This window comes from Balaenoptera physalus, assembly GCF_965194825.1.
Source record: "Balaenoptera physalus genome assembly, chromosome: 1".
NCBI lineage: Eukaryota > Metazoa > Chordata > Mammalia > Artiodactyla > Balaenopteridae > Balaenoptera > Balaenoptera physalus.
In genome coordinates this window covers 122,261,302-122,287,296 of record NC_138882.1, presented here as the reverse complement: position 1 = coordinate 122,287,296, position 25,995 = coordinate 122,261,302, and the positions used below count along the sequence as shown (strand labels likewise).

At 36.5% G+C, this 25,995-nt stretch overlaps 2 protein-coding genes across 2 annotated transcripts in view; one reads left to right on the top strand and one right to left on the bottom strand.

The window, feature by feature from the left end:
• Positions 1-134: 134 nt before the first annotated feature.
• Positions 135-7,784, bottom strand: GNG5 (G protein subunit gamma 5). Its single transcript, XM_082410856.1, has 3 exons — positions 7,560-7,784; positions 3,838-3,982; positions 135-346 (listed from the first exon to the last, which is right to left on the bottom strand). The coding sequence occupies exons 1-2, from the start codon at positions 7,638-7,640 to the stop codon at positions 3,857-3,859; spliced, it is 207 nt and encodes a 68-aa protein (XP_082266982.1). The 5' UTR covers positions 7,641-7,784; the 3' UTR covers positions 135-346; positions 3,838-3,856.
• Positions 7,649-25,995, top strand: part of SPATA1 (spermatogenesis associated 1) — a 101,514-nt gene continuing 83,167 nt past the window's right edge. The window contains exons 1-3 of the mRNA XM_082410428.1: positions 7,649-8,000; positions 24,176-24,229; positions 24,321-24,552. Of these exons, the coding sequence (XP_082266554.1) occupies positions 7,851-8,000; positions 24,176-24,229; positions 24,321-24,552 (436 nt within the window). The 5' untranslated portion in view covers positions 7,649-7,850. The remainder of the gene's footprint in view (positions 8,001-24,175; positions 24,230-24,320; positions 24,553-25,995) is intronic.

Sequence of the window (25,995 nt, the reverse complement as noted above, 5' to 3'; positions counted from 1 at the left end):
ATGAGTTGCTGGAACAAACACTAAAAATTTTAACCCCTTAAAGATGATGGGAAAATTGTCATTTTTTTCTTAGGTGTTCAAAACAAATTAATATTGTACATAGTATATTTAATACCAATAATTAATCCAAAAACTTTTATACTAAGTATTTTATTATATGCTGCCACCAGTGTATATAAAATAATTACCCTTGTGAAACAGAAATTCATGAATATTCAGAGAGGTAGACTGACAAAAGTAGAAGTTTATATAGTATGGCACGTGTTATAGAGACAGGCTTTTGTACAGGCTTCAGATTTAGCTTTCCTTTGAATATTCACCGGTTTATGAAAAGTGGTTTAAAAACCTGAAATGAAAAAAAAAAAAGTGAATTAGGGTAAAGTATCATAAGAACAATAGCTTTTTTTCTGAATAGCAGTACATCTTACATTACATTTAAGGCATTCATCTGAATGTCAGCTTATAAAATGCTTTCAGTTAAACTAAGCCTGTTTTTAAAAAAGAAAAAAAAAAAACAGACATCACAGGGTTTCTAGGGAAAAAAATGAGAAACAGGATAGAAAATGCCTGTGGTGTAAAATGTAACTTTCTCTTAACCACTCTCAAGTATATATAACTTATGATTTATAACCACTCTGAAGTATATATAACTTAGGGTTTAGAAATAAACAGACTTAAAGTTTGACTTGCCAATATCATTGCCAAAATACACTCTGGATCCTAATTTTAAAAAAGGTTAATATAAGAATCTCTGAAGTTGAGGAAAATCTGAACACCTCTAGGAAATGAGCAATAGTATCGAGGAGAGCAAGATGCAATCCCTTCTATTTACCCACATAAACCTATATACAAAGAGAAATGTGTACATGGATATTGACTATAGTAATGGTTTAACAGCAGAGAACTGGAAGTAGCCTAAATGCAACTCAATAAGGCAATGGATAAATAAACTAAGGTTCATACACATGGCAGAATACTATACAGCAATTAAAATGACTAAACAATCTATGGATTAACACAAATCTCAAAAGTAATGCAGTAATAGTTCCTTAAAAATAATAGCTATGTTTTAAAACTATAAAACAATAAATATATATAAAAAGTAAAAACAGGGGCATAACAACTTCAGGATAAGTCATCTATATGGAAAGGTAGGAAAAGTATCTTTTTATTTCTTGAAAGTTGGGAATTCCCTGGCAGTCCAGTGGTTAGGACTTGGCACGTTCACTGCCAAGGGCCAGGGTTCAATTCCTGATCTGGGAACTAAGATCCCACAAGCCACACAGTGCAACCAAAAAAAATATATATATATAAACCATTTAATTCAGGACAGTGGACACCTGGTTTTTTATACTTATTTAAAAATTTCTGTTACTTCATTACAAAAATGTTCAAGAAGCATAAACAAAATCAGTGGTGAAAAAACAATGTTTAGCCTCAGTTAATCAGTGCAAATTACAAAAATGAGATAGGCAGAAGAAAGTAGCAAAGAATCTGAGATCTGTTTGGCAAGGGCTCAGCAAAAAAGTATTCTTAAGCTCCAGGTGGAATAGCAAAGTTTAATTTGGCAGTTTTCAAGGTTATTACATTTTAAATGTCATTCCTTATTGTTACTTACGGGAATTTATCTTAAAGAAATGGGTAAAGTATATGTATGGGTACCAAGATCTTCGCCTCAGTGTATCCTCAAATTTGGAAACCTCAATATTTGATGAAGTATAATTTAAGTTATAGTACAACCACAGAAAATCTCATTTACAAGGACTATTAAATGAGAGCACCAAATCCTAACCTCTAGACCACCAGGGAACTTACAAAGACTATTAAATGAAATAAGAAAATTCAAGTGTAGAAAAAAAACTGTGCATGCTATGATCACTATTTTTCAATGATTGTTTTTTCTCTTAAAAGGAAGTATCTGTTAACAGTGGTTATTTCTAGGTATGTGGATCATGGTAACTTCTATTTTAATACCTTGTACTATCTGTTGCTAAATTATCTATGCTTTTAAAAAAAATATATAAATATATATTTTTTTAAAAGCTATGAGTATAAAGACTTAAATACAGACTCTTTGCATCCATGCCACTCAGTGTGCCTAGGACAACCAACATCAGCATAACATCCCAGACCTACTTTCAAGTTTGAGAAGAAATGCTTTTACATCCAAATATTCTTTTCCTAGCCAAAAGTGTTTCAAATCATAATATCCACAAAGCTAAGGGTTTATTATACTGCCAGAATTAACAGCCATTATTTTACTTTGAAATCTGGATTCTTATCCCAACCATATTTTAACCTTGAGCAACTCATTAAACACTTGTCTGCAGACTCCTATGAAGTGAAACTATTAACAGCCAATTAAGAAGCCAGGCTTAACAGTATTTTAAATGAAAATAAACACTTTGTGAAGAGAATACAAGAGGAACCGTAAAAATATGAAATTTCCCAAAACTGCCATGAAGAATTAATACTGCCAGGAGCAAACGACTTTTAACCTGTTAAATATGAAGGTGCTAGACTGTTAAAAAGAATTACTTCCCTTAATCTCAAAGGCGGGGTTTTTTTTTTTTTTTCCTGTGTTTCGAAAATCTTAACCAATTCAACCAATCATTGTATTTACTGGAAACATGTTGTACTTACACAAACTTCCTGGACACTCCCAAGTCTACAAAGTTTAATTAGGGAGGGCACAACTATGTAACATGGTATTTTAGGAAGCAGCTTCCTGCACTTTAAGGAGTCAGAATGTCTGTAGATGGTGTGTGCCATACACAGTCTTTTTTTTTTTGAAGCACTATTTAAGTTTGCTTCTCGTAGGTCAATATGAATAAATGCTCTGACAAAAGTCCTATGGATTTGTGAAGGTAGTACCCTTGGATTACATTTTCAATTATGCACATCATGTTTTCTTCTCACATCTCTTTTGGATTAACATATGTTTTTGCATACACTGACATGTGTTCTGTAAGTTACAGGTTAACATATAAAAGTATGCTTTAAACCAGCCCAAAATATAGTTTCTTAATCCTCTGAAAACCAATCCACTGTTTGCCACCATGAACATATACACTTCATTTCTCTCATTTTATCTTTACCTAACAACAATAAAATTAAAACCTGTTGTTCCCCAGTCCAAATGCCAACACCATGTTAGCTTATTCGGCTATCTCTTCAGTTTCTCTTGCATTCACAACTCCCAATTATTTTCTATGCTGTTCTATTAGATCATCATTAATCCAAATCAGTTGATAGTATTTCAAAAGCCACCACCATGAACACTGCAGATTTTTTTTTAATGTCTAAATTTTTTTTTTTTAATAATGTGCTGTTATTTACTGATTTAGCCTCTTTTGTTTGTTTTTTGGCCGCACAGCAAGTGGGATCTTAGTTTCCAGACCAGGGATCAAACCCGTGCCCCCTGCGTTGGAAGCACGGAGTCTTAACCACTGGACTGGCCAGGGCAGTCCAGTGTCTAAATATTTGCTAGATACACAAAAATAAAACTAAACTAGTATTTGGGGACACCAGAATACACCATTAGACCAAAGCTATAAAAGGTAACATGACTTGTCACAGCAGTGAAATTTTCTAGTAACTCCTATATCCTCTTTATGGTTATTAAATCCTCTACTTAACCCTCTATGGTAAAATAGAAACAACTAGTCTTTCTATGACTACTAAATCAGTAAATTTCATCAATCCTTACAAAACAAAGAGTGCCAAACAAAAGTGTATGGGATGATTTTGCTCAACTTATAAGTGCTGCAAAGAAAGAGACTTGACGAGTTATCCCTACTATGTGGGGCTTTGTTGTTTTAATTTAAGGAAACTTACCTTGCAAAGATTCATTTTACTACAAAAAGGAACAGACTTTCTGAGGTCTGAAGGGATTTGTACTTGAAGATACTCCAGTCAGCAGGGGGTCATGTTGAGCATTCTGCAGACAGAATTGTTTCAAATCTGCAGCTGCCTGGGAAACCTGTATATAACAAAGGGTGGGGGAAGTGGGTGGGAGGTGGTGACAATGTTTTAATGAAGTTTTTCTCAAATCTTCAAAAATACCTGCCAATAAACACTTCTCTTAACTCAAAAAAGATATATACTAATTGAAGCTCAACAGTCATATACTGAGCTTTTATACTTAAAACACTGCATGTAAATAAGTACGAACAGTACAATTGTTTGTTTGTAAAGCATAGCACATCCTGCTAGTTTATTAATAAATAGGTTGTTCTAGTGTAACCTTGAGGGTACTCAACATCTTGTCTTTTATTAAAAGCAGTACACAGGATATTATAGTTAAAAAGTGTTAAAATGCTAGTAAACTACCACTCTGTCTTGAAAGCAGTATGGGAAATGGGAAAATGCTACTCTGAGTGAACATCATGTTCAAAATCTGAACCATTCAGTTTATTGTTTTGGTGTATGTTCCATCAGTTGTCTAATGTTACAAAACTGGACAGTGACAGTTTCTGCTCAGTGTCATGTGACTGAAAGGCTGATTAGCAAACTTCAGTTTATTTTAACAACTTTACCAAGCAGCCTGCCTTTAAGAAACTGTATGCCTTAAATGTGATTTAATAATTTTCATATATGTATGCAAAGCCATTTAAACAGGACTTAAGGAACTTCTGTGGCTTCATAGTTAAAATAACTTTATATCATTTATCACTTAAACATCTAATATTTGTATATATTCTGGTAAGGTGTGATACAGGACACCAAAACAATAAACTGAATAGTTCAGATATATAACATGAATGACTAAAGGATGCCTCAAATACATACAATATCCTAACTCTTGAATTGAGGTTTAAGAAGATGGAGAAGATAATCATTTATTGTTTTAACTTCCCGTAAGGAGGGTGAGAACAGGTGTCCAGTCTGGCTGGGTAATATTTAGCCTTTGAAAGGGAGCTTAGGGCATCACAAATGCTCTCTGCAAAGAATTTCTGCACATGACAGCTGTACCCCAGACATTAACCTGATAAAAGGATCCATCTTCATGAGACGAATCTAAACTCTTCTTGGAATCTATTTATATGTTTGGCTTATATACCAATCCAGGGTAATGAGTTCCATAAATTTATTTAGCAACTGTGTGAGTAAACAGTTTATAAATACCTGGTACCAAGTACTATAACAAATGGGTACCCTGCTCCCCTAAAAGGTGTAGCTACAGTGGGGGAATGGTGGTATAATTTTTCACTGTCTTATAACATGGTTTCATTCATTCACATTAACCAGCAGTAAAGAATGTGTTAATTATCTGCCTAAAGTGTAGGTAGGCTCCAGCTTAACTCCCTTTCACAAACTTCTCGTCACCTCTATGTGCCAAATATAATTTTAGGCACTGAGAATATGTAAGAACAGCCAAATCCCTGCTGTTATGGAGCTAACAGTTCAGATGAAAAGAGACAAGGTGCTCTGCAGAAAAAAGAGTGGTTTTTTAGATCAGGACCTAAGAGAAAGTGTCTTTGAGGAGGTGACATTTAAATTGAGATCTCAGTAACAAGAGATCCAGCCAAGTGACCATCAGTGAGAAAATGATCAGTGAGAATTCCAATCAGTGGGGAAAATGGACACAAAGGCTTAAAACTCTAACAAGCTTCTAGCCCCTATGGCACTGTAATAATCACCATCCAGGAGGCTGAAACCCTATAATCCTGGCATAATAATCAGCGCCCTCTTTCACTCTCAAAAGTGCCCTGGGTTAAGTGTATGGTTACCCAACAGTGGGAGAGTCTGTCAAGCATTTGTGATAATTTCTATCAACTACTCACATAAAGGTTTAAAAAGTAAAGCTGTGGTAATTCGAAAGTAAAATATCACTACAAAACCATCTAGCATAGAGTCATGGGTAAAACAGAAGCACAAAATGAAATCGAACTAACCACATTTTGCAACATGTCTAATGAAAAGCTCATTTAAAGTCCCAAGGTGTGATGCCTCCACTCCTTGCTACACACAGCCCTGGCATCAGACAAATTGAGATTTCTAAAACCAAATCACTTGTGGTGCCTTTAATGATTCCGACCAAAACCCTCCTAAGAATAGGAGGAAGGAATCATGCTGCGGAGTTACTGGAGGGGCTAGAGTTTTTATGGTAAAGCCCTCAGAGTACTTGAGCCTGAGGACTTCAACTCATTTTCTTTGCAGATTAGGACTAAATACCCCTACTTAACACTTTTCTGTTTTTAACCAGCATTTTTCCCCTCCCCCCAATCTATGATAAAGACACGCCTGAATGATAAGATAGTGATTTCAAAGTTAAATCCAGCCAAGACTAACCATAAATCACTGGGATGAGCTAAGAATCTGGAGATTAGAGAAATGGATTCGAGACTGCAATGGAGTTTACAACACTTAAAGGACAGAAAGAGAGGAGAATCCCACCCCAAGACTGATGGGAATTTCCCTTCCCTCCCGAGATGACCACAACTGAGTAAACTAGGTCCCTGACATTTCTACTTAAGGAAATGGGTAAATAGGAGACCATCTTACTCCACAAAACATTTCAGGGGGAAGTAAAAACTAGCCTAATGAGTACAGAATCAAATCATCTTGGAAACTGGCTTTTTCTTTCAACAGAGTGCATGCTTTATACTCTTCTCTGTTTCTTTTTTAATTACAAGTGTTTCACACGTAAACTGACCTGCACCAGAAAGAAGCCAATCCACGCAGGATTTAAGAAATCAGGAAACTCGAAATAGCACTAGAACGTCAGGTTGTCATATCACCACACACAAAAGGCTTTTTCCCCAAAGTAAATACCCCAGGACAAGATCAATGCTAACCAGATGCCAAAATAAATAACACTGGTCCACCCTAATTACTTTTTCGGGTACGCGCGGACCAGTAGATATACCCAAAGTCACAACACAGCAAACGGTGCCAAACAGATACGAAATGCACGCTTTGTACGAAGTTGTACAGGGCACCAGTGGTAACCTTAGACATTGCGAACTTTTCCAAAACAGGCTTCTTTAACCTACAGTTAAAGTTATGCAAGAATTCGTTTTCAAGTGTGTGTTCGGTGAATGAGAGGAGCTGGAAGTAAGACTCTACTATTAAAGAGAGTGGATTTGGGAAAGTTCTGAAATGCAAAGAAAAAATACTTCTGAATCAAAAGTCGGATAAAACCCCGTCGGGTGACAAAAAACAGAGGAGCTGGTCGAGAGGGCCGGGAAGGGTGCGGACTGCGCGCGGAGGAGCAGCTGTTGGCGAGCACAGCCGCGGAGTCACTACGGAGGGAGGGAGACGGGGAGGAGGACCGGAATGCGGAAAGCCGCTGTTCAAACCAGGGCCAGCCCGCCTTGGAAAGTCTTGGGGCGGAAGGGCGCACTAACCGGCCCCCCAAACCACAACGCCGACCTGCGCCGCTACTTTTCTAAAGCTGGCCGCCGAGCTCGCCGCCGCCGCCGCCGAGAGCGCGTCCTCCCTAGGGGTGGCGAGAGCCGAACGCAAGCCTCGCTCGCCGCGCCAGCTCGCCTGCCGGATCCCCCCCGCCACCTCACCCGCCCTCCCCTCCCCCTCAGCCGCCCGCCCCCGCTCACCTTCACGCGGTTGAGCCCGGCCTCCAGCCGGAGCTGTTGAACCACTTTCTTCATAGCGGCGACGCTGGAGGAACCAGACATGGCGCACGCGAGAGCTGGGCAGATCGGCAATCCGTCGGTGGATCGGTGGTGGGTCCGCAGGGCCAGACGGCGGGACTGCGGGTCGGCGGGGCGGCGGAGCGGGAGGCGGGGCTCGGAACTTTGTCTCTAAGTTTCCGGTTCTTTGCCCCGTGCCTCCACCCGCGGCGCGCATGCGCGCCCTCCTCCGCCTTCTGTTTCAGCTCCTCACCCATGCGGGAGCCCGAGCCTCAGGGGGGTGAGGGGAGAGCAGGGAGCGAGAAGGGGCGGAGCGGACGGTGGGCGCGGCAGCGGCGGGATGCTAACGCGACCAGACACCCATCCTCTCCGCTCTCCCTCTCCGGAAAGGCCGATTTGAGAGAGGTAAGGAAAGAGCTTGTCGTTATCCTCCAAGACCCGAGGGGACCGGTGAGAGAAGTCAGATATTGAGGGACTTTGTAAAAGGCCTGGTGGCGGGACGACGAGGCGGTTCCTGTTTTCCTGACGGAGTTGGCGGCAGAGGTTGAGGGCAGGGAAGGGGAGAGCCTTACCGAGGCGTAGGAGCTAGAAATACGGGCTTGAGTCACTGGCACCCTGTCCCCTTAGAGACGCATCCCTAAGTGACCCGAGTTTGTCCAACGGGCGGCCCATCCGCAGCCCGCTTCCCCATCGTCGGACCCCAATAGGAGTAGATGTAAGGTTAGGGACCTCAACAGCAAGAAAATTTTGACTCTTCTCTCTAGTGCTTAACTATAAACATGAATCACCTATGTATCTCCTCAGCTGGCATCTCACTACTGGTTCAATCAGTCATTCTCTCTAGTCTTGATCTCTTTTTCTATTGTGGTTTACAAATAATTACAGCTTTCTCATAACATGGGCTTGCTTCATGGATATGATACTGCTTCATGACTTCCCTTTATACATTCATTTTGCTTCAGTATCTACGAACTACATACTTGAATCTTGAGATCTTCTCCCAATTCTAATTCCTAGGGGCTCGTCTTTTCATGCCAGGCCACTTTGTCTCTGGCCAGCCAGGATTTGGTCTTTAGTACTGATCCAGTCAGTAATGACAAAGGGAATTGTAGCTCAAAACACGGCTTGTTTGCTGTTCCTTTAGAAGGAATAGTATAGGGGGGCAGTTTAACTTAAGATAATAGTAAAGCAGGTCTTGATTGCTCTATCTTGAGTTTGCTTAATTAAAAATTTGTTCTGAGTTAGAATATCAAGTTTTTAATGCATCCAGAAAAATTGAAAGTTGTAGTCTCCCAATTGGCATACTAGTTAATGCATGCCAGTATGCTGTGTTTAATATAGATTATTACCATTAATTCTTATCTAATAAAGAAGTTGAGTTGTGCTTTGTTAGGTTCATAATTGAGACTAATAGTAGTACAATGTCAGAAAGAGCCTTTGGATAGATACAGAAATAGAAATATATTAATGTTTCCTTAAAGCACTAATGTATTTAAAATAACGTTTGAGATGGTTAAAATGACAAATCACATTTTGTTTTAATTGTTGTAAAAAATTTATATAGGAAGTAATATGTGGAAATAATTTGATTTGAAAGATTGTGTGTCCCAGAATATAATCTTTTAATTTTGATACCATTAGAACAATTAGTGGAGTCTGATAGGATTTCATAGAGATGTAATCAGTACTAGATCACAGGAATTTTAAGTTCTGTCAGATTTAAATCACCATCTTAACATAAAGCAAAGCTTTGGAATCTTTTTCTTTTTTTTTTTAAGAGAAAGAAGGTTTATTCAGGGAGATACACACTCCATAGACAGTGTGGGCCATCTCAGAAGGTGAAAGGCACCAGGGTAAGGGGGTTGTCAGTTTTTATAGGGGTGGGTAATTTCGTAGGCTAATGAGTGGGAGGAGTATTCTAGCTGTTTGGGGGGAGGGGTGAGGATTTCCAGGAATTGGGCCATGGCCCACTTTCTGACCTTTATGGTCAGCCTAGGAACTGTCATGGCACCTGTGGGTGTGTCATTGAGCTTGCTGATGTGTTACAGTGGAAGTCAACTCATCCACCATCTTGGACCTATTTGGTTCTAATGAGTTTATGTCGTGTCCTCCAGCTATGTCATTCTTTTAAAAGTTGTGCCCTGCCCCCTTCCTGTCTCATTCCCCGCTCAGAGATTTTACTCCCATAATCTTATGGGAAGCAGAGGGGTGATGGTCTGTCTTCTGTAGCTGCTTCAGGGCTGAGTAGGGGTGTCAACCCTGCCTGTCAGGGAGTGAAAATCTCTGGATGCCTGATCTAGAGATCCCAGGGGCAGGACAGCTTCTTGTTTTGAGTTGGTATGGGCTGGAATCCTTGCATAGTCATCTTATGTGGGACTGTTGTAACTGCTTCTGTAGCCTTCCTATGAATCTTCTTTTTTTTTTGAAGTTTTGAATTTTATTTTATTTATTTTTTTATACAGCAGGTTCTTATTAGTCATCCATTTTATACACATCAGTGTATACATGTCAACCCCAATCTCCCAATTCATCACACCACCACCACCACCCCCCGCCGCTTTTCCCCCTTGGTGTCCATACGTTTGTCCTCTACTTCTGTGTCTCAATTTCTGCCCTGCAAACCGGTTCATCTGTACCATTTTTCTAGGTTCCACATATATGCGTTAATATACGGTATTTGTTTTTCTCTTTCTGACTTACTTCACTCTGTATGACAGTCTCTAGATTCATCCACGTCTCTACAAATGACCCAGTCTTCTTGAAGAGGAAGTCCTTTTGTAACAGCATCAGAGTACAATGATAACTATCTATAAATGACAAGACTTAAAAGGCATGGTTAAACATCTTATTACAGTGTAATCCATAAAGAAGTGACAGACAACATTTTAAGATGACAACTAGAACTATAGCATAATACCAGGACATATCCAAATTCCAGAAACTATATAATTTTTAGAATGTCTATGTTAATAACATTCATCTATACAGTATATCTTAAGTAGGTTAATCGCTCGTGTGAAAATGCTCTCTATGTAATTTAACATACCAAATAATACTGGTTTAATATTTCTCTCTGAGATGCCTCAGGGGCCCTCCAAAGCATCCCAAAGTTAGCTGAAAGTCAAAAGAACTTTGATTAAAATTTGATATTTGGGGGCTTCCCTGGTGGCGCAGTGGTTGAGAGTCTGCCTGCCACTGCAGGGGACATGGGTTCGAGCCCTGGTCTGGGAAGATCCCACATGCCGCGGAGCAACTAGGCCCGTGAGCCACAACTACTGAGCCTGCGCGTCTGGAGCCTGTGCTCTGCAACAAGAGAGGCCGCGATAATGAGAGGCCCGTGCACCGCGATGAAGAGTGGCCCCCACTTGCCGCAACTAGAGAAAGCCCTCGCACAGAAACGAAGACCCAACACAGCCATAAATAAAATAAATAAATAAATAAAACCCAAAGTTAAAAAAAAAAAAAAATTTGATATTTGGGAAGTTTCTCAAAAAGTTTCAACACTTAATCAAATAAGGTCATTGGTCACTGTGAGACAATACTTATTTGTTAACCAAAGTTACAAGAGATCTCAAAAGCAAACACAGATCACTTAAAAGCAAAGAAACTCACACAATATGTTATCAGAAACGGCATTCCAGGGACTTCCCTGGTGGCACAGTGGTTAAGAATCTGTCTGCCAATGCCGGGGACACGAGTTTGAGCCCTGGTCTGGGAAGATCCCACATGCCGTGGAGCAACTAAGCTCATGCACCACAACTACTACTGAGCCTGCGCTCTAGAGCCCGCGAGCCACAACTACTGAGTCCACACACCGCAACTACTAAAGCCCGCGCGCCCAGAGCCCGTGCTCCGCAATAAGAGAAGCCACCGCAATGAGAAGCCCGTGCACCGCAACAAAGACTAGCCCCCACTCGCTGCAACTAGAGAAAGCCCGCGTGCAGCAAGGAAGACCCAATGCAGCCAAAAATAAACACATAAAATAAATAAATTTATAAGAAAAAACAGTATTCCAAGACAAGCTTGTTCTCGGGACTTCCCTGGTGGCTCAGTTGTTGAGAATCCGCCTGCCAACGCAGGGGACATGGGTCCAATTCCCTGGTCTGGGAAGATCCCACATGCCGTGGAGCATCTAGGCCACAACTACTGAGCCCGTGTGCCTAGAGTCCATGCTCCGCAGCAAGAGAAGCCCGTGCACCACAACAAAAAGTAGCCCCGGCTCAATGCAACTAGAGAAAGCCCACGTGCAGCAATGAAGACCCAATGCAACCCCAAATAAATAAATAAATAAATAATTTTTAAAAAAAAGGAAAAGAAAACCTTGTTTTTTTAACGGAAAGAGAAACCAAATCCAAGTCTTACCTTAGCTTAATCCCAACAAAATCCATTTACCCACCTAAATTCAATCCAATCTTAGAAAATCCTGATCATGCATAACTCTTCAGTATTTTTTCATCCTCACACCTTCTTTTACTGAAGACACATATCTAACTTTGCTTAAAAATTTTTCCACATTGGGTTACTTTTCTTACTGACAAATTTGCAATAGATATAATAAAGTCTAGTAAACCTAAGTACAACAGAAATATTGTACAATATTATACTTAACATTGATGATTCTAAAGACGTGTCTATATTAATCAAGCCAACAAGCTTAAGCCACCTTCAATACCAGATATCAGTTTAGTACTGAATATTTTCCAGTACTACTGGGGCTACTCTTTGTTGCAATGCACGGGCTTCTCATCGCGGTGGCTTTTCTTGTTGCAGAGCATGGGCTCTAGGCATGCAGGCTTCAGTACTTGTGGCACATGGGCTCAGTAGTTGTGGCTCGTGGGCTCTAGAGCGCAGGCTCAGTAGTTGCGGCGCACAGGCTTAGTTGCTCCTCTGCATGTGGTATCTTCCCAGACCAGGGCTCAAACTCGTGTCCCCTGCATTGGCAGACGGATTCATAACCACTGTGCCACCAGGTGAAATTCATTCTGGCCAGATTATTTTCTATTTCTGAGTATATAAGCGCTAATTTCCTTTAAGTCAGTGAAATAGAGCTCTTTTGCTAATTACTTTTCGACAATACCATACATCTACGACACACATAGATACATACAAACACACAAACAAACACAGAGACCTCATTGTTCCCATTCCAGAATTTCAGCCATGAGCCAGGTACAGCAATGTAAAACCCATCAGTCTGCAAAAGAGGTTGGATTAAAATTGGGTTTCTGGCCGATGTAACAAATCAAGCTCACTTGTCTAAATGGCTAAACCCTTGTTAATAATATTTATGGAAAAGATGCTTAAGATTTTTATTTGTCCTTGACAAGTTCCAATTTACCCCCTTTTTCAAAATCTGCATTTTAAAAAGATGGCAGAGATAAGGGTTCCTGGAGAAAACCAGGTAGGATATTTGCATCTCAAAGGCACAGGCAAGTTCCTCCCAGTATGACTGTTTCTCCTTTAACACTTACAAGTCTCTTAAGATAAATAGGGAAGCTTTTGGAAGTGATAAAAGGATTGGTGGGCTTTGGATTATTTTTGGAGCCATACCTCTGATCCTGTAGAGACCAGATTTGTAAAACAAGGGCAGTTTTGGTTTTTTTTTTCTTTTTTTAAATAATTGGGTGGCTACCTCAATGATACTGAAGGACCGATATACCTTTTAACCTATGTTGGAATGTTTTACTTTCCTCATTTAGCTTAGGGGAGAACGCCTCCCCCAAAATTTCTAGCAGGTACGGTTAGCTTAGACCAGTGGCTTCCCATTTTGTTATGCTATTTACAACACTTTTGGGGATCCTCCCTGGGTTTAAGAAATTTTTTAATTATAGCCCTCAGTCAGGCCTTTGATCTGAGGAGGCTTGCCTACAGCCTCATGTGATCTCATTTTTAAAGGTAGCCAGACAATTTTCTTTTTTTTCTCCTTTCCATTCCTATCCTGCAGGCACCCTCAGCTTGAATTTTAAGTTTTGTCAGATTTAAATCACTATCTTAATATAAAACAAAGCTTTGGAATCTTGAAAAAACTTCTCTACTATTGGTATTATAGTATATCCCTAAGGATTGTCCCACTTTGATAATTCTTTTTTAGAGTAGTAATTCTGCTACCTTATTTTTTAACTTTTATTATATATTTATATACTTTGAATTTTATTGTGTATTCTTGTAAACTGTCATACATTTTCTGAGGAAAAACACAAGAAATAATACACAAACATAGGTACACAAACCTGATATACTTAAAGACTGATATTTTCATCTGGAATAATTGTTCACATTTATTATTATTGAAGTATCCAAGGCCAGGAAGAAATGCAAAGGATAAAACAATTTTCATCATTCTACAGCCATTTGTATAAGTTTAGTCTTTCTACTTCCAAAAGTATATTTCTACTTTGTGTAAAATACTATATATATTTAACCTTAATTTTTGACCAAGAGAAAATGAATTGTTTAGAATAGTAAAAAATGTTCTAGTCACAAGTCTATTATAATTTACCACTTTACTTAGTTGTATGGGATATATGTTCATTTCATTGCAGTTACCAGCCCTACTTACTAGTAGTATATCTTTTTGAATTATGATGATAAGATTGTGTACTTATCAAGTTTTCATTTTGAGTCTAAAGCCTTTTGTGTTTTTCTGTTTATTTTTTGAATGAATCAAAGACCAGAAATGAGTGGAATGCTATCTTAAACAAGCCAAAAATCTGTTATAACCTTTATTAAATACTACTTCAATGAAGAAAGATTAAAAAAACCCTACAAAATTACCCCATTCAGACGTTGGTGAATATGTCCCTCAGTCCAAGTCGACCTTCCTCATCAGAGGTAAGAAAATCTTTTTACACTAAAATATAAGAAAAACCTGCTTATCATTGGTTTTGAAAAGTTTTGATAAAGCAAAAATATGGATTATATAAAGTATTAGATACCAACTCCACTGTGAACCCAACTTTGTGTATCCCAGTACTTGATTACAGTTCTCGTATCTCTAAGGACCCCAATTATACTGAGACCTCCAATGCATTGATCCTATCACCTTTTTTTGTTTGTTTGTTTATTCCTCTTCTCAGGATGCCTTCCATGGCTGGCTTAAATATCACGGAGCACTGTTTTTTTTTTTTTGGAATTTTTGAATTTTATTTATTTTTTTATACAGCAGGTTCTTATTAGTTATCCATTTTATACATATTAGTGTATACATGTCAATCCCAATCGCCCAATTCATCACACCACCACCCCCACCCCCCTGCCACTTTCCCCACTTGGTGTCCATACGTTTGTTCTCTACATCTGTGTCTCTATTTCTGCCCTGCAAACTCACGGAGCATTCTTGATCACTCTCTTGCACATACTTTTGACTCCTTGCCCTCTCATTTCATTGTACTCCTTGACAAAACAAAAACCCTGCTTAATCGTCTTCACCTATTCTTCACATATACCTACAGTGGAACATGGCTGGAGAAAAATACACCAGCATAGGACTATTCTCATTTTAAATTAATGACCATGAATCTCAAGTGGAACTTTTTGCTAGTAGGCAATAAGACTATCTCCCACTCACTCATTCACTCTTCCACTATTCTAGATAACTATTTCATACCTTCTCAAACCCCCAATACCTTCTTCTCATTTTCACTTTAAATCAACTCCAGTCAAGCTTTCACTCCACTATTCCACCAAAACTGCTCCGTTAAATTCACCTTTACATTACTAAATCTATTGCTTAATTCTTATTCCACATATGCTTGATCTGTGTGTGCACAATAGTTGACACTGTTGATCACTCTGTCTTCCTTGACATAATTCCTTCACTTGGCTTTTAGCATACACATTATCTTGGTTTTCCTTCTACATTCCTTGTTATTCATTCTCAGTCTTCTTTTCTGTGTCGTTTTCTTCTTCCTGATCTCTTGATATTGGGGAATTTCAGGGGTCAGCTCTTTGTTCTCTTCTCTGTTTGCACTCATTGTGATCTCATCCAGTCTAGTAGCTTTAAATACCAACTTTATGCTAAGTATTCTCACATTTATATCCCCATCCCAGCCCTCTTTCCCAAACTCCAGATTGATATTTTCAGCTGCCTACTTGAAATCTCCGCTTGGATAATCAATAGACAGCTGAAACTCAGTATGTCTGAAACTGAACTACAGTTCTCCCCCCAGCCCAAACCCGTACTAACCATGACCTTACCCATCTCAGTTGATGGCAAATCCATCCTTTCGATATCTGAGGCCAAACACCTTGGAGTCATACTTCACACCTTACTCAAACTTCACTTCTTGGACTCTAGCTTCAAATTATATACAAAATCTGACCACTTCCCATCACCTATATTGTTAGCATGTTAGTCTGAGCCACTATCACCTCACACTTTAATTATTCAAATAACTTTATAACAGGTTCCATTTTCTTGTCCCTTATAGTCTGTTCTATTATCCCTTTAATAATTATTAAATATACAAATATTTGGAAGTAGAGCATTATGTATGCCCAAATGTGAAGTAATATGTAATACAGGGTATTATGAAGTGTTCTTACCCCGGTTGATTAACACGTGTCAATTGAGGGCTATAAAGTCAACTCTTTACAGGAGAGAGAAGGATTGGAGAAATAAGTTAAATGACACCTTAGGAGTTAATAAGGTAAATTCAGAATGCAGAACAGCCTGTTAAACAATTGGTCCAGTCTCTTTAAAAAGTGCCATGAAGAGAAAAAAAAGCAGGTCTGGAAAACTCTTCCAAATTAAGCTTTTTAAAAGTTGTGATAAAGGGGAGAGGGAGAGAGGAAGGACAAATTAGGAGTACGGGATTAATAGATACATACTAGTATACATAAGATAAATAAGAAACAAGGATTTACTGTATAGCACAGGGAATTATATTCAGTGTCTTATAATAACCTCTAATGGAATATAATCTGAAAGAAAATAACTGAATCACTTTGCTGTATACCTGAAACTAACACAAATTGTAAATCAACTATACTTCAATTAAAAAAAAAAAAAAGACGTAACAACCAAATGCAATATGTTATCCTTGATTGAATTCTAGATTGAAAAAACATTCTGAGGACAGTTGGACAATTGGCGAAATTTGTATATGGACTAGATATTAGTTGACATTAAGGAATTGTTAATTTTCTTAGATTTGTATCCGGACTATTCTATTTAAAACTGAAAACTACTCCCTCTTTTATCTTCCCAATTTCCTTGCCCTGCTCTACTTATTCTCTTTTCCCAGTACTGCCCACTTTCTGATTTGCTATATCACTTACCAGTGTTTTATATTTAATGTTCATTGTCTGTGTCCCTCACAGGACGGAGACTAGTCTGAGGAAAATGAGTCACTTGCCTTTGGTGCAAAACTTAAGCAGGCACCAAAAAATTAAGTAATTAAGATAAATATTTTAATAAAAGATTTTTAAAATGAAAAATTAATGCAAAAACCTGTGACAAACAAGATACCAACATTTTAAATAGAAACAGGATCTAATAGTGCTATGCCTAGCCATTTTGGAGCCTGAGGCAAAAGGCAAAATATGTGCCCGTCTGTATACCTTTTAATGTATTTTTATTATTTATTTATTTATTGTAAAATAGTTATTTTTATTTTTACTTATTTAAAAAAATTTTTTTAATCAAAGTATAGTTAATTTACAATATCATGTAAGTTTCAGGTATACAGCACAGCGATTCAGATATATATATATATATGAATATATATATATATTCTTTTTCAGATTATTTTCTCTTATAGGTTATTGTATAATATTGATAGTTCCCTGTCCAATTTAATGTATTTTTAAAATAATAGTTTTAGTAAGAATATTATTGATGAATTTGCTTCCATTAAAGCCAGGATAAAGTTGGGTTTTGATATAAATAGAATGTTTAACCTTAAAATGATGTTGTGAGTTTTAATACAGGCTTTCAAAATTTTCAATATTTTTTCAACTATGTTGTTCTGGAAAAAGTTAACCATTAAGAAATGTATTTTTTAAAAAGATATGTATATAGCAGTTCATATTTTTCCTTTCTACTCAGGCTCTAATAGTACCATTCTGTCTTTAAATTTATGATATTTTATTCATCATGAATTTTTTGCATTGAATAGATTTATTTATTTATTTATTTATTTATTTATTTAATTTTTGGCTGTGTTGGGTATTCCTCGCTGCGCATGGGCCCTCCCTAGTTGCGGTGAGCGGGAGCTACTCTGCTACTCTCCTTTGTGGTGTGCGGGCTTCTCATTGCGCTGGCCCCTCCCGCTGTGGAGCACAGGCTCTAGGCATGCGGGCTTCAGCAGTCGCAGCACACGGGCTCAGTAGTTGTGGCTCGTGGGCTCCGGAGCACAGGCTCAGTAGTCATGGCACGTGGGCCCATCTGCTCCATGGCATGTGGGATCTTCCCGGGCCAGGGCTCGAACCCGTGTTCGAGGGGGATTCTTCCCGTGTTAGCAGGCGGATTCCCAGCTGCTGAGCCACCAGGGAAGTCCCTGAATAGATTTTTTAAAATATTATTTATCTTGATTACTGAGGTTTTGGTACCCCTTTAAATTTTGTACCTGAGGTGAGTGCTTCACTTCCCTCACCCTTCTTCTTGTCCTGATACCTCATTAGAATATCAGCTGCATGCAGGCAAGGATCTTTGTTTTATTCACTACATATTCATAGTACCTAGAACAGTGCTGGCACATAGTAGGCATATTTGTTGAATGAATTAATAAATCCAAATTCCCAATAAATTGATTTACTTCACAAAATGTGTCAAAGGCCAGGAAATGTTTTGTCAACTATATTTTCTTTGTATTGCTTCCTCTTTCCATTATAGAATGAAAGTCTATACACTTTGAATTATAATTCATGAATTGTTATAAAATATATAGAAGTAATTACTTCATCTATAAAAGAGTAAAATGTTTAGTTCAAGAAATATTTTTTCTCCTGTAAAATATTAATGCATTTATATAATGGGCAAGGCCATATTTACTTCAGATTTCTGAAGGTTTTACAAATATTTAATAGTATTTATAGTATATATATATATATAGTATATATAGTATATATAGTAATAGTATTTATAGTATAGCTTTAATATTTAATATTATAGTATTAATATATAGTATAGCTTTAGCTGTTAATAGGAGGGCATAGTTAGAGAATAATCTTTTAAATGCCCTGATATTCAAAATACAACATATAGGAAACTTCACTATTCCATCTATTCAAACATCTTAAACTGTTGGTTAATATTCTGACATCAGAACTATACAAGTAATCTGCTTGGTCTATAAAAACAACTTGAGCAAAATACTCAGTTCAAGAGCCATTGTCATTTCCTATAAAAATTACTAATAAGGTCATATTTACTTAAAATTTTTAAAATTTTTCTCAGATACTTAATATCATAGAGTATAATCATTTCAATGCTTTGACTTTTAATATACATGAATAGCAAATTTTAATTAGACTAAAAGATAAGACTTTATTTGCTGTAATTGTTCTGTTGTAGTAATCTAAATATTCTTCTCAATAGATGAATTCTAACTGAGGTCATAAAACACTAATAGGAAAAAGGGTAGTACATATAAGCACAGACAAGCTAAGCTTACAGACATGCCCTATGTGAAAACAACCATTCCTTTCCCCATCACTGGTCAGGAATAGGTTCTTCCTTGAATTCTGGGAAACAGAAATATTCCCCAAGCCCTAGTATTCACACTTTAGCAGGTGCTGAGAACTAGCAATCATCACAGCAGTGTTAGGGAGACAATATGTAAAGGATAAGGATTCCACAAGATAACACCAATGAAACTGTGTAGGTAGAGGTCAGGGAAGGGGGAAAGGTTGGTAATGAGAAAACTGATCTTGGCAATCTAGTATCCTTACTGCAAGCCACAAAACAAGCATTGTATGTCGGATATGTTAAGGAACTCTAGGACCACAGCCATGACATTGTTTCCAAGGGAAAATATGCTCCAAGTGCCAAGTGGCCAACCTAACAAATTTTTGGCTCTTCATTTTGTTTTTTTATGTTTGTTCAGAAGGATACATGTATTCCATGTTTATTTCAATTATGTTTATTAAACTTAAAATTCTGTAGGACATCAGCTGATTTTTTTCACTTTAAAAATATTTTAACTGATTTTATTCTCAATTTATTCAGTTGGTGGAACTTCATGTTTTTTATGTCCCTGAAAGATCTTGGAACTATCAGTTTAATACCATTTCAATACAAGTTGTTAACAAATTAATTTTAGCTGGATTTATAAGGCAAGTATTTTGTAGTCATGTTACAATGTGCCTGAAAAAGCAATTTTCTTTTTTCTGCAGAGAAAAATGCTTTCTGGAAATTCAAAAATTCTAAGTGAAAAATATCTTATTCATGTGATGGATCCAGTCCCTGACTTAATGAATACTATCAATAAGTAGTGCTATATAACAGTTAAAAAGTACTATAGGAACAGATGTCACTTAGCCATAGTACTGCCACCTAGGAAACAGAGTATAACCTGTGTATTACTATGGCTATACCCAAAGAGAATTAAGAGAGAAATTATCTGAAATTAGAAACCTGTTGAAGAGCTGTGAATAGTGATTAAACCAGTATATCTACAATGACTTTTTCACTGAACTATTTAAAAATAGAAACAGAATACACACACACACACACACACACACGTGTGTATATATATATATATATATATATATATATATATATACACTTTTTTTTTTTTTCACATTCACAGAAACACACATGACACTATGTGATCTAACTGCCTGTTATTTTTCTTGAAGACACCTCAATCTTCCTAATTTTCCCTATCATTTTCTTCAAGCACACTAACCTCCTTTCTGTTCTGGAACACATTAGACATGGTCCTACCTCAGAACCCTTGTACTTGCTGTTTATTTTGTCTAAAATGCTTTTTTTGCCTTTACATATGCTATCTCATCTCCTTCATGTCTTTGCTCCAATATTACTTTTTTGTTTATATCTTCTCTGATCGGTGTATTTTAAATTGCAGTTACTCTCCCTTCCCTGCTTTATGTTTCTCTATAGTACTTAGCAGTGTCTCATGAATTAAATTTTTTCTCTTATTTTGTTAATTTTTCACTCCCACCATTAGATTGTATGGTCTGTAGGGGCAAAGATATTTGTTTTGTTGATTGCCTTATCCCCAGCCCTTAGAATAATGTCTGACACAAAGAGGGGCTCAATATGTATTTGTTAATTGAATGAATTAATTATGTAATATTCCTATAAGATCCTAGAAAAATAAGAACTCAGAACAAGAACATAAGTGATGGCTTTAAATTTTAGTTGTTGAGGAATGACGTATCCCCAGTGAGCAAAGATGTGGAATCTGACAACATTTGATCATCAAAGAAAATTTTAAGCACTAGCTAATCCTGTCAAACTTCCAAAATATCTGTGGCTAAATCCTTCTTTAATATATGTATAAAATTATATAAATTTCATTGCAAAGTTTTATTTTAACAAAAAATTTGAAGGTAGATGAGAAAAGTAGACAAGCATTTTCCTTTTTAGTACAAAAAGGACTTTTATAAACAGTGTTCATTTGCATAATTTTAAAACTTAATGATTTTATTGATTAAATGACTTTTAGTCATTTATTTTAAAAAATATTTACAGCCTTCAGGGCTACAAAGTACCAGGCAATGTAGAAACACAATATATTAAGCTATATATGATACATAAAATTAGTCTTTGGGTTCACAGTAGGTGACTAAAGTTATTAAATCTTTAGTACAGCTGAAACCTATTTCATTTTACATTATAAGGAAATGTCATGATATTTCAGAGTATCTCCTCACCTTACTTTATAAACCCTGAGGGAGCGACTCGGTGAGTTCCTTGGTGAAGATCCTGTTGCAGAAAAATTTTTATTTCTGAAATGCATTGGAAATAATCTAGCTGTAGTAAGTTTTCTTAATTTTTTTCCTTTTGATTAAAGAAAAGCATACCTTAAATTTTGTTTCTTAAATGCTTATCAACTCAACTCTTTAACATACTGTGCAATATGTGATCTCAATCATAATGAAATGGAAATATTAAGCACACAGGTCATCAGGAAAAGATGGTCCTTTCTGGCATATTATGGGGCACTAAAATATGGGAGTATTTTTTTGTGTGATTTCCTTGGGAAGAAAAGAAAGACTAATTTTAAATGTGATCATGTATTTTTAAATTTAAATAACAGCGTTTAAAAGCTTTTTAAACAAGTACTTAGGTTGTGGAAAAAAATGGATTCTCGTTGAGGTCACAACTAGCCTTATTTGATATGAAATGATATGACTCCAACATACTGCATTTGAGGGGACGGGAACCAGCTATTCTCTGTTGAATACTCCTATTTGTAGCTTGAGTGGCAGAATTTTCTAAATAGAGAGTTTTCCAAGCTGAAATTCTCAACCAGCAAACCATGAGATCTCAAAGCTTCTGGTTTCTTGTATTTATATAAGGTTTATTTCTTTAATCATATTTTTCCATATTTAAACCCTTTAAAATGCAGTATATTCCTATTCTATGCTAGTTAACATATCATTATTATGTATTTGCTTATGCGATTATTTGTTTAACATAACTGCCATTAGACTGTAGCTCCCTGTGAGCAGAGACTTTATTTTATTCACTACTGTATTTACAACCAGTGCCTAACAAGGTGTTTAGCACTTAGAGGCATTTAAATGTTTATTGAAAAAAGTAAATAATGAATGATAATGGGGAAAAAAAACATTTCCCCCCAAAGTAGAACTATAAAGGAATTTGCTATGTGGAATTCTTGGGCTCAGTAGGTAGATTTAAAGTTTTTGTCATTAGAGTTCTGTTTAGTATAGCAGAATATTAATTTGCTGATCATTAAGTTAGTTTTCCTTAATCAGGGAAGGAAAGGAACAACCCTCATAACTTTTTGTTCTTTTTCATGATATGTAAAATTACAAAATACCAATCACAGAATTCTAGATTGGAAGGGACCTAATGGCAATTTAAGACAACTTCTAAAATGCTTCTAATATCAATATTTTATTATAATATTTTCAACAAATGTTTATTGATGTTCTTCTGTATACAAAATGAGAAAAAAGAATTGACTATGGATCCTGCTCTTAAAGAATATTCAGTGTAGTGGTGAAGATAAAATACATAAATAATTAAAATAGCATATTCTGTATATTTAGAAGAAAAAGAGACTGCTTCCAGCAGGACAAGAGGGGAGATGGAGAACTTTAAGGAAAAAGTGATCATCAGTTTAGATTTTGACAGATAAATATTTGATCTTGCAAAGATGTTGGGTGGGAGAAGCTTTCTGAGCAGAGAAAATACAATGAGCACAGAAGTGGCAAAGGAGGCAACTCTAGGGAAAAGTGAGTGGTTCGGTTTTTACTAGGGCATTGACTGTGTGAAAGGGAATAGTAGACAACAAGTTGTAAAAGTTGTTTATTGAAGGTCTTGAATGCCAGATTAATGAATTTGGATTTTTTTTTTCTGAAGCTTTGGAGTTTTTGAGCAAAAGATGACATGATGAGAGCCTTAAGAAACTAGAGACAGGAATTGTAACCAGGAGACTTTTGCAGTGGTTAGGCAAGAGGTAAGGAGAGTCTCACGAACAGGCTGCCTCTCAGATTTCATCTACTACTATTTTCTCCTTGGTTCTACACTTTAGCCACAAAAATCTTCCTTTGGTCCTCACATACAGCGAACTCATTTCTATTTTATCATCTTTGTACTTGCCTGGAAATCACTTCCCCCAATTTTCAAATAGCTTGCTTCTTGTTTTCATAATTCAGTTCTCAGCTCAATTATTATCTTTCAAAAATGGCCTTCTCTGACCACCTAGTTTTAGATATTCTTTCTCTGAATTCCTCTCTATTACATCACTCTGTTTTATTTTCATAAATCACATATCACTATCTTAAATCACATTTATTTAACATCTACTCTCCCAAGTAGAATATAAGCTACATGAGAGCAGGGACTTTGCACTGTTTACAGTTGTATCCCCACCATGTAGAACACTACCTGACACATAGTATACCTCAATATTTGTTGAAAGAATGAATGAATAACAAATTAACTCTATGGGCTGAATATTTAGGAAATAAAGTTTACAAAGTTGGATTCTAGAACCAGACTACCTGGTTTTGAATCCCAACTTGAAAACTTCCTATTTATAAAATCTTGGGCAAGATGCTTAACCTCTCCTTGCCTCATTCTTGTCTGTGAACTACAGACAATATGTGTGCCTATCACATGGAATTGTGAGGATTAACTGAGCTTTATATGTAAAGCATTTAGAATAGTGCCTGGCACATAGTAAGTCCATGCAAGTGATAGCCATAATTATTATTATTAAATGACATAGAATTTCTATTATGTTTAGTACAGTGAATAGAAATAGGATTATATTCTACATTTTCTAGAATATAGCCTTAGTTACTAGCTTTTTGATTTGATTTTTATGTCACAGAAATATGCCGTCTGCAAGAAAGTGAGGGTAAAAGTAACTGAAAAATGTTACAGAAGCTTTAATTATTTCCTCATTTATTTCCAGGTGAAGGCAAAGCAAGAATCAGAACTGAAACTCAAATCATTTGCTCCTCCATATGTATGCAACGTGACATTTTAAACTTATACTAATTTTTTAACTTATTTTTTAAAGTATAAACTAATTTTTTTAAATTTCCTGTATGTTTTAGGCTCTTCAACCAGAATTATATTTGCTTCCTATAATGGATCATTTAGGAAATATTTATTCAGCATCATCAGCAGTTTCTTTAGATGTGCAACAGACTAATAATGGTGTTGCTGAGGCTGATGGAATAATACACAGACCACTTAGTGTAACTTTGTCAAAGGAAGAACCTGGAACAGATCCCAGTTGTTTAGAAAACACTTTGAAAAAGCTTCTTAACAAGAATCAGGAAGAAGGTGATTTCAACTGGAATGGGAAAGACAAAGAGGTTGTTATAGTACATTTTAAGAGTCAGGTCTGGGCAAATTCTGGGCAAATCTAGCCTTACGAATATAGGCAGTATAAAAGGAAAGCTACAATTCACTATGGGGATTTTAAAAAATAGTTTCACCAGTTGGGAGGAAAAAAAGACAATTTAAGTACTGTTCGAAAATAAAAATAAAATCAGGGCTTCTCTGGTGGCGCAGTGGTTAAGAATCCACCTGCCAATGCAGGGCACACGGGTTCAAGCCCTGTTCTGGGAAGATCCCACATGCCGTGGAGCAACTAAGCCCATGTGCCACAACTACTGAGCCTGTGCTCTAGAGCCTGCAAAAAAAAATAAATAAAATTTAAAAATCAAATAAAGTCAAAATACTTACAGCACTTAAATAAAGTCTACCACCTTTTATAATAGTTTCAGATAAAGTTAAGGCTGAAGGAGAAAAGAAGAGAAGTTATTGTTTCATAAAACTTTCGTATTATTATTATAGTTCAGAAGTATCTTAGCCAGGAAAACAGTATCAAACCAAAGCAAAACAACTTTAATGTTGGGAGACATTTGTATTTCAAAGATTTAAAACTTTTTATATGGTTACACCCACCAATTTACTGATAATTCAGTTCTTAAAAAGTGGTAGGTAATTGAAAAAATCAAAATTAAACTTATAAACATATAAATAAAGCTGGAACTACACTCTAAGAATCGACTGAAAAAAAGTCAGTTGAATTTTTTTACCATATTGCATACAGCAAATAAATTGTGATGGAAAAGCAAATATACTAAACATTTATGAATTAAATGAATTCCCCCCCAAAATAATGACAACATTCATTATAGCTGCAAAATACACTTATTCTTAACCAGTTTTTCTTCATCTTCAATTATAAATTATTACATTCTAAGTTTATAGTATACCTAGTGATATTCCAAACCTAGCCCCTTCTTTAACCATAGGTACATTTAATATGCTCAGTGAGAGTCTTTACCTCCTTCTTTATCTAGGTATGTCCCTGCAATGTTAAATATGGCTTTCTAGTCATGGTATCAATTAGAGATTAAATGAAAAAACACCTGGGAAAAAATTCAGAGTAGAATCCCACTAGTCCTGAAAAGTACAAGATGAGATAGCTAATGAAGTAGGCAATTACCCTACATAAAGTTGTGAGTAGTATCATATTTTATACCCTGGGCTACTGGCCAAGATCTTGAACTATGCTATTGATACTTGCACAAAACCCAAAAAAATATTTTGTTGAGAGTATTTAATCCTATGAATTTTGTGTAAGTGTAATTTTTAAATAGTATTAATTTCTTGGTGCTTCACACCAAAAAAACTATAATTTAAGTGAGAGCCTAGTGTATGCTCATTTTTAAAAGTTCTAGAAAGATCAATGAGTATTAAGAAGAAAATAAGGAT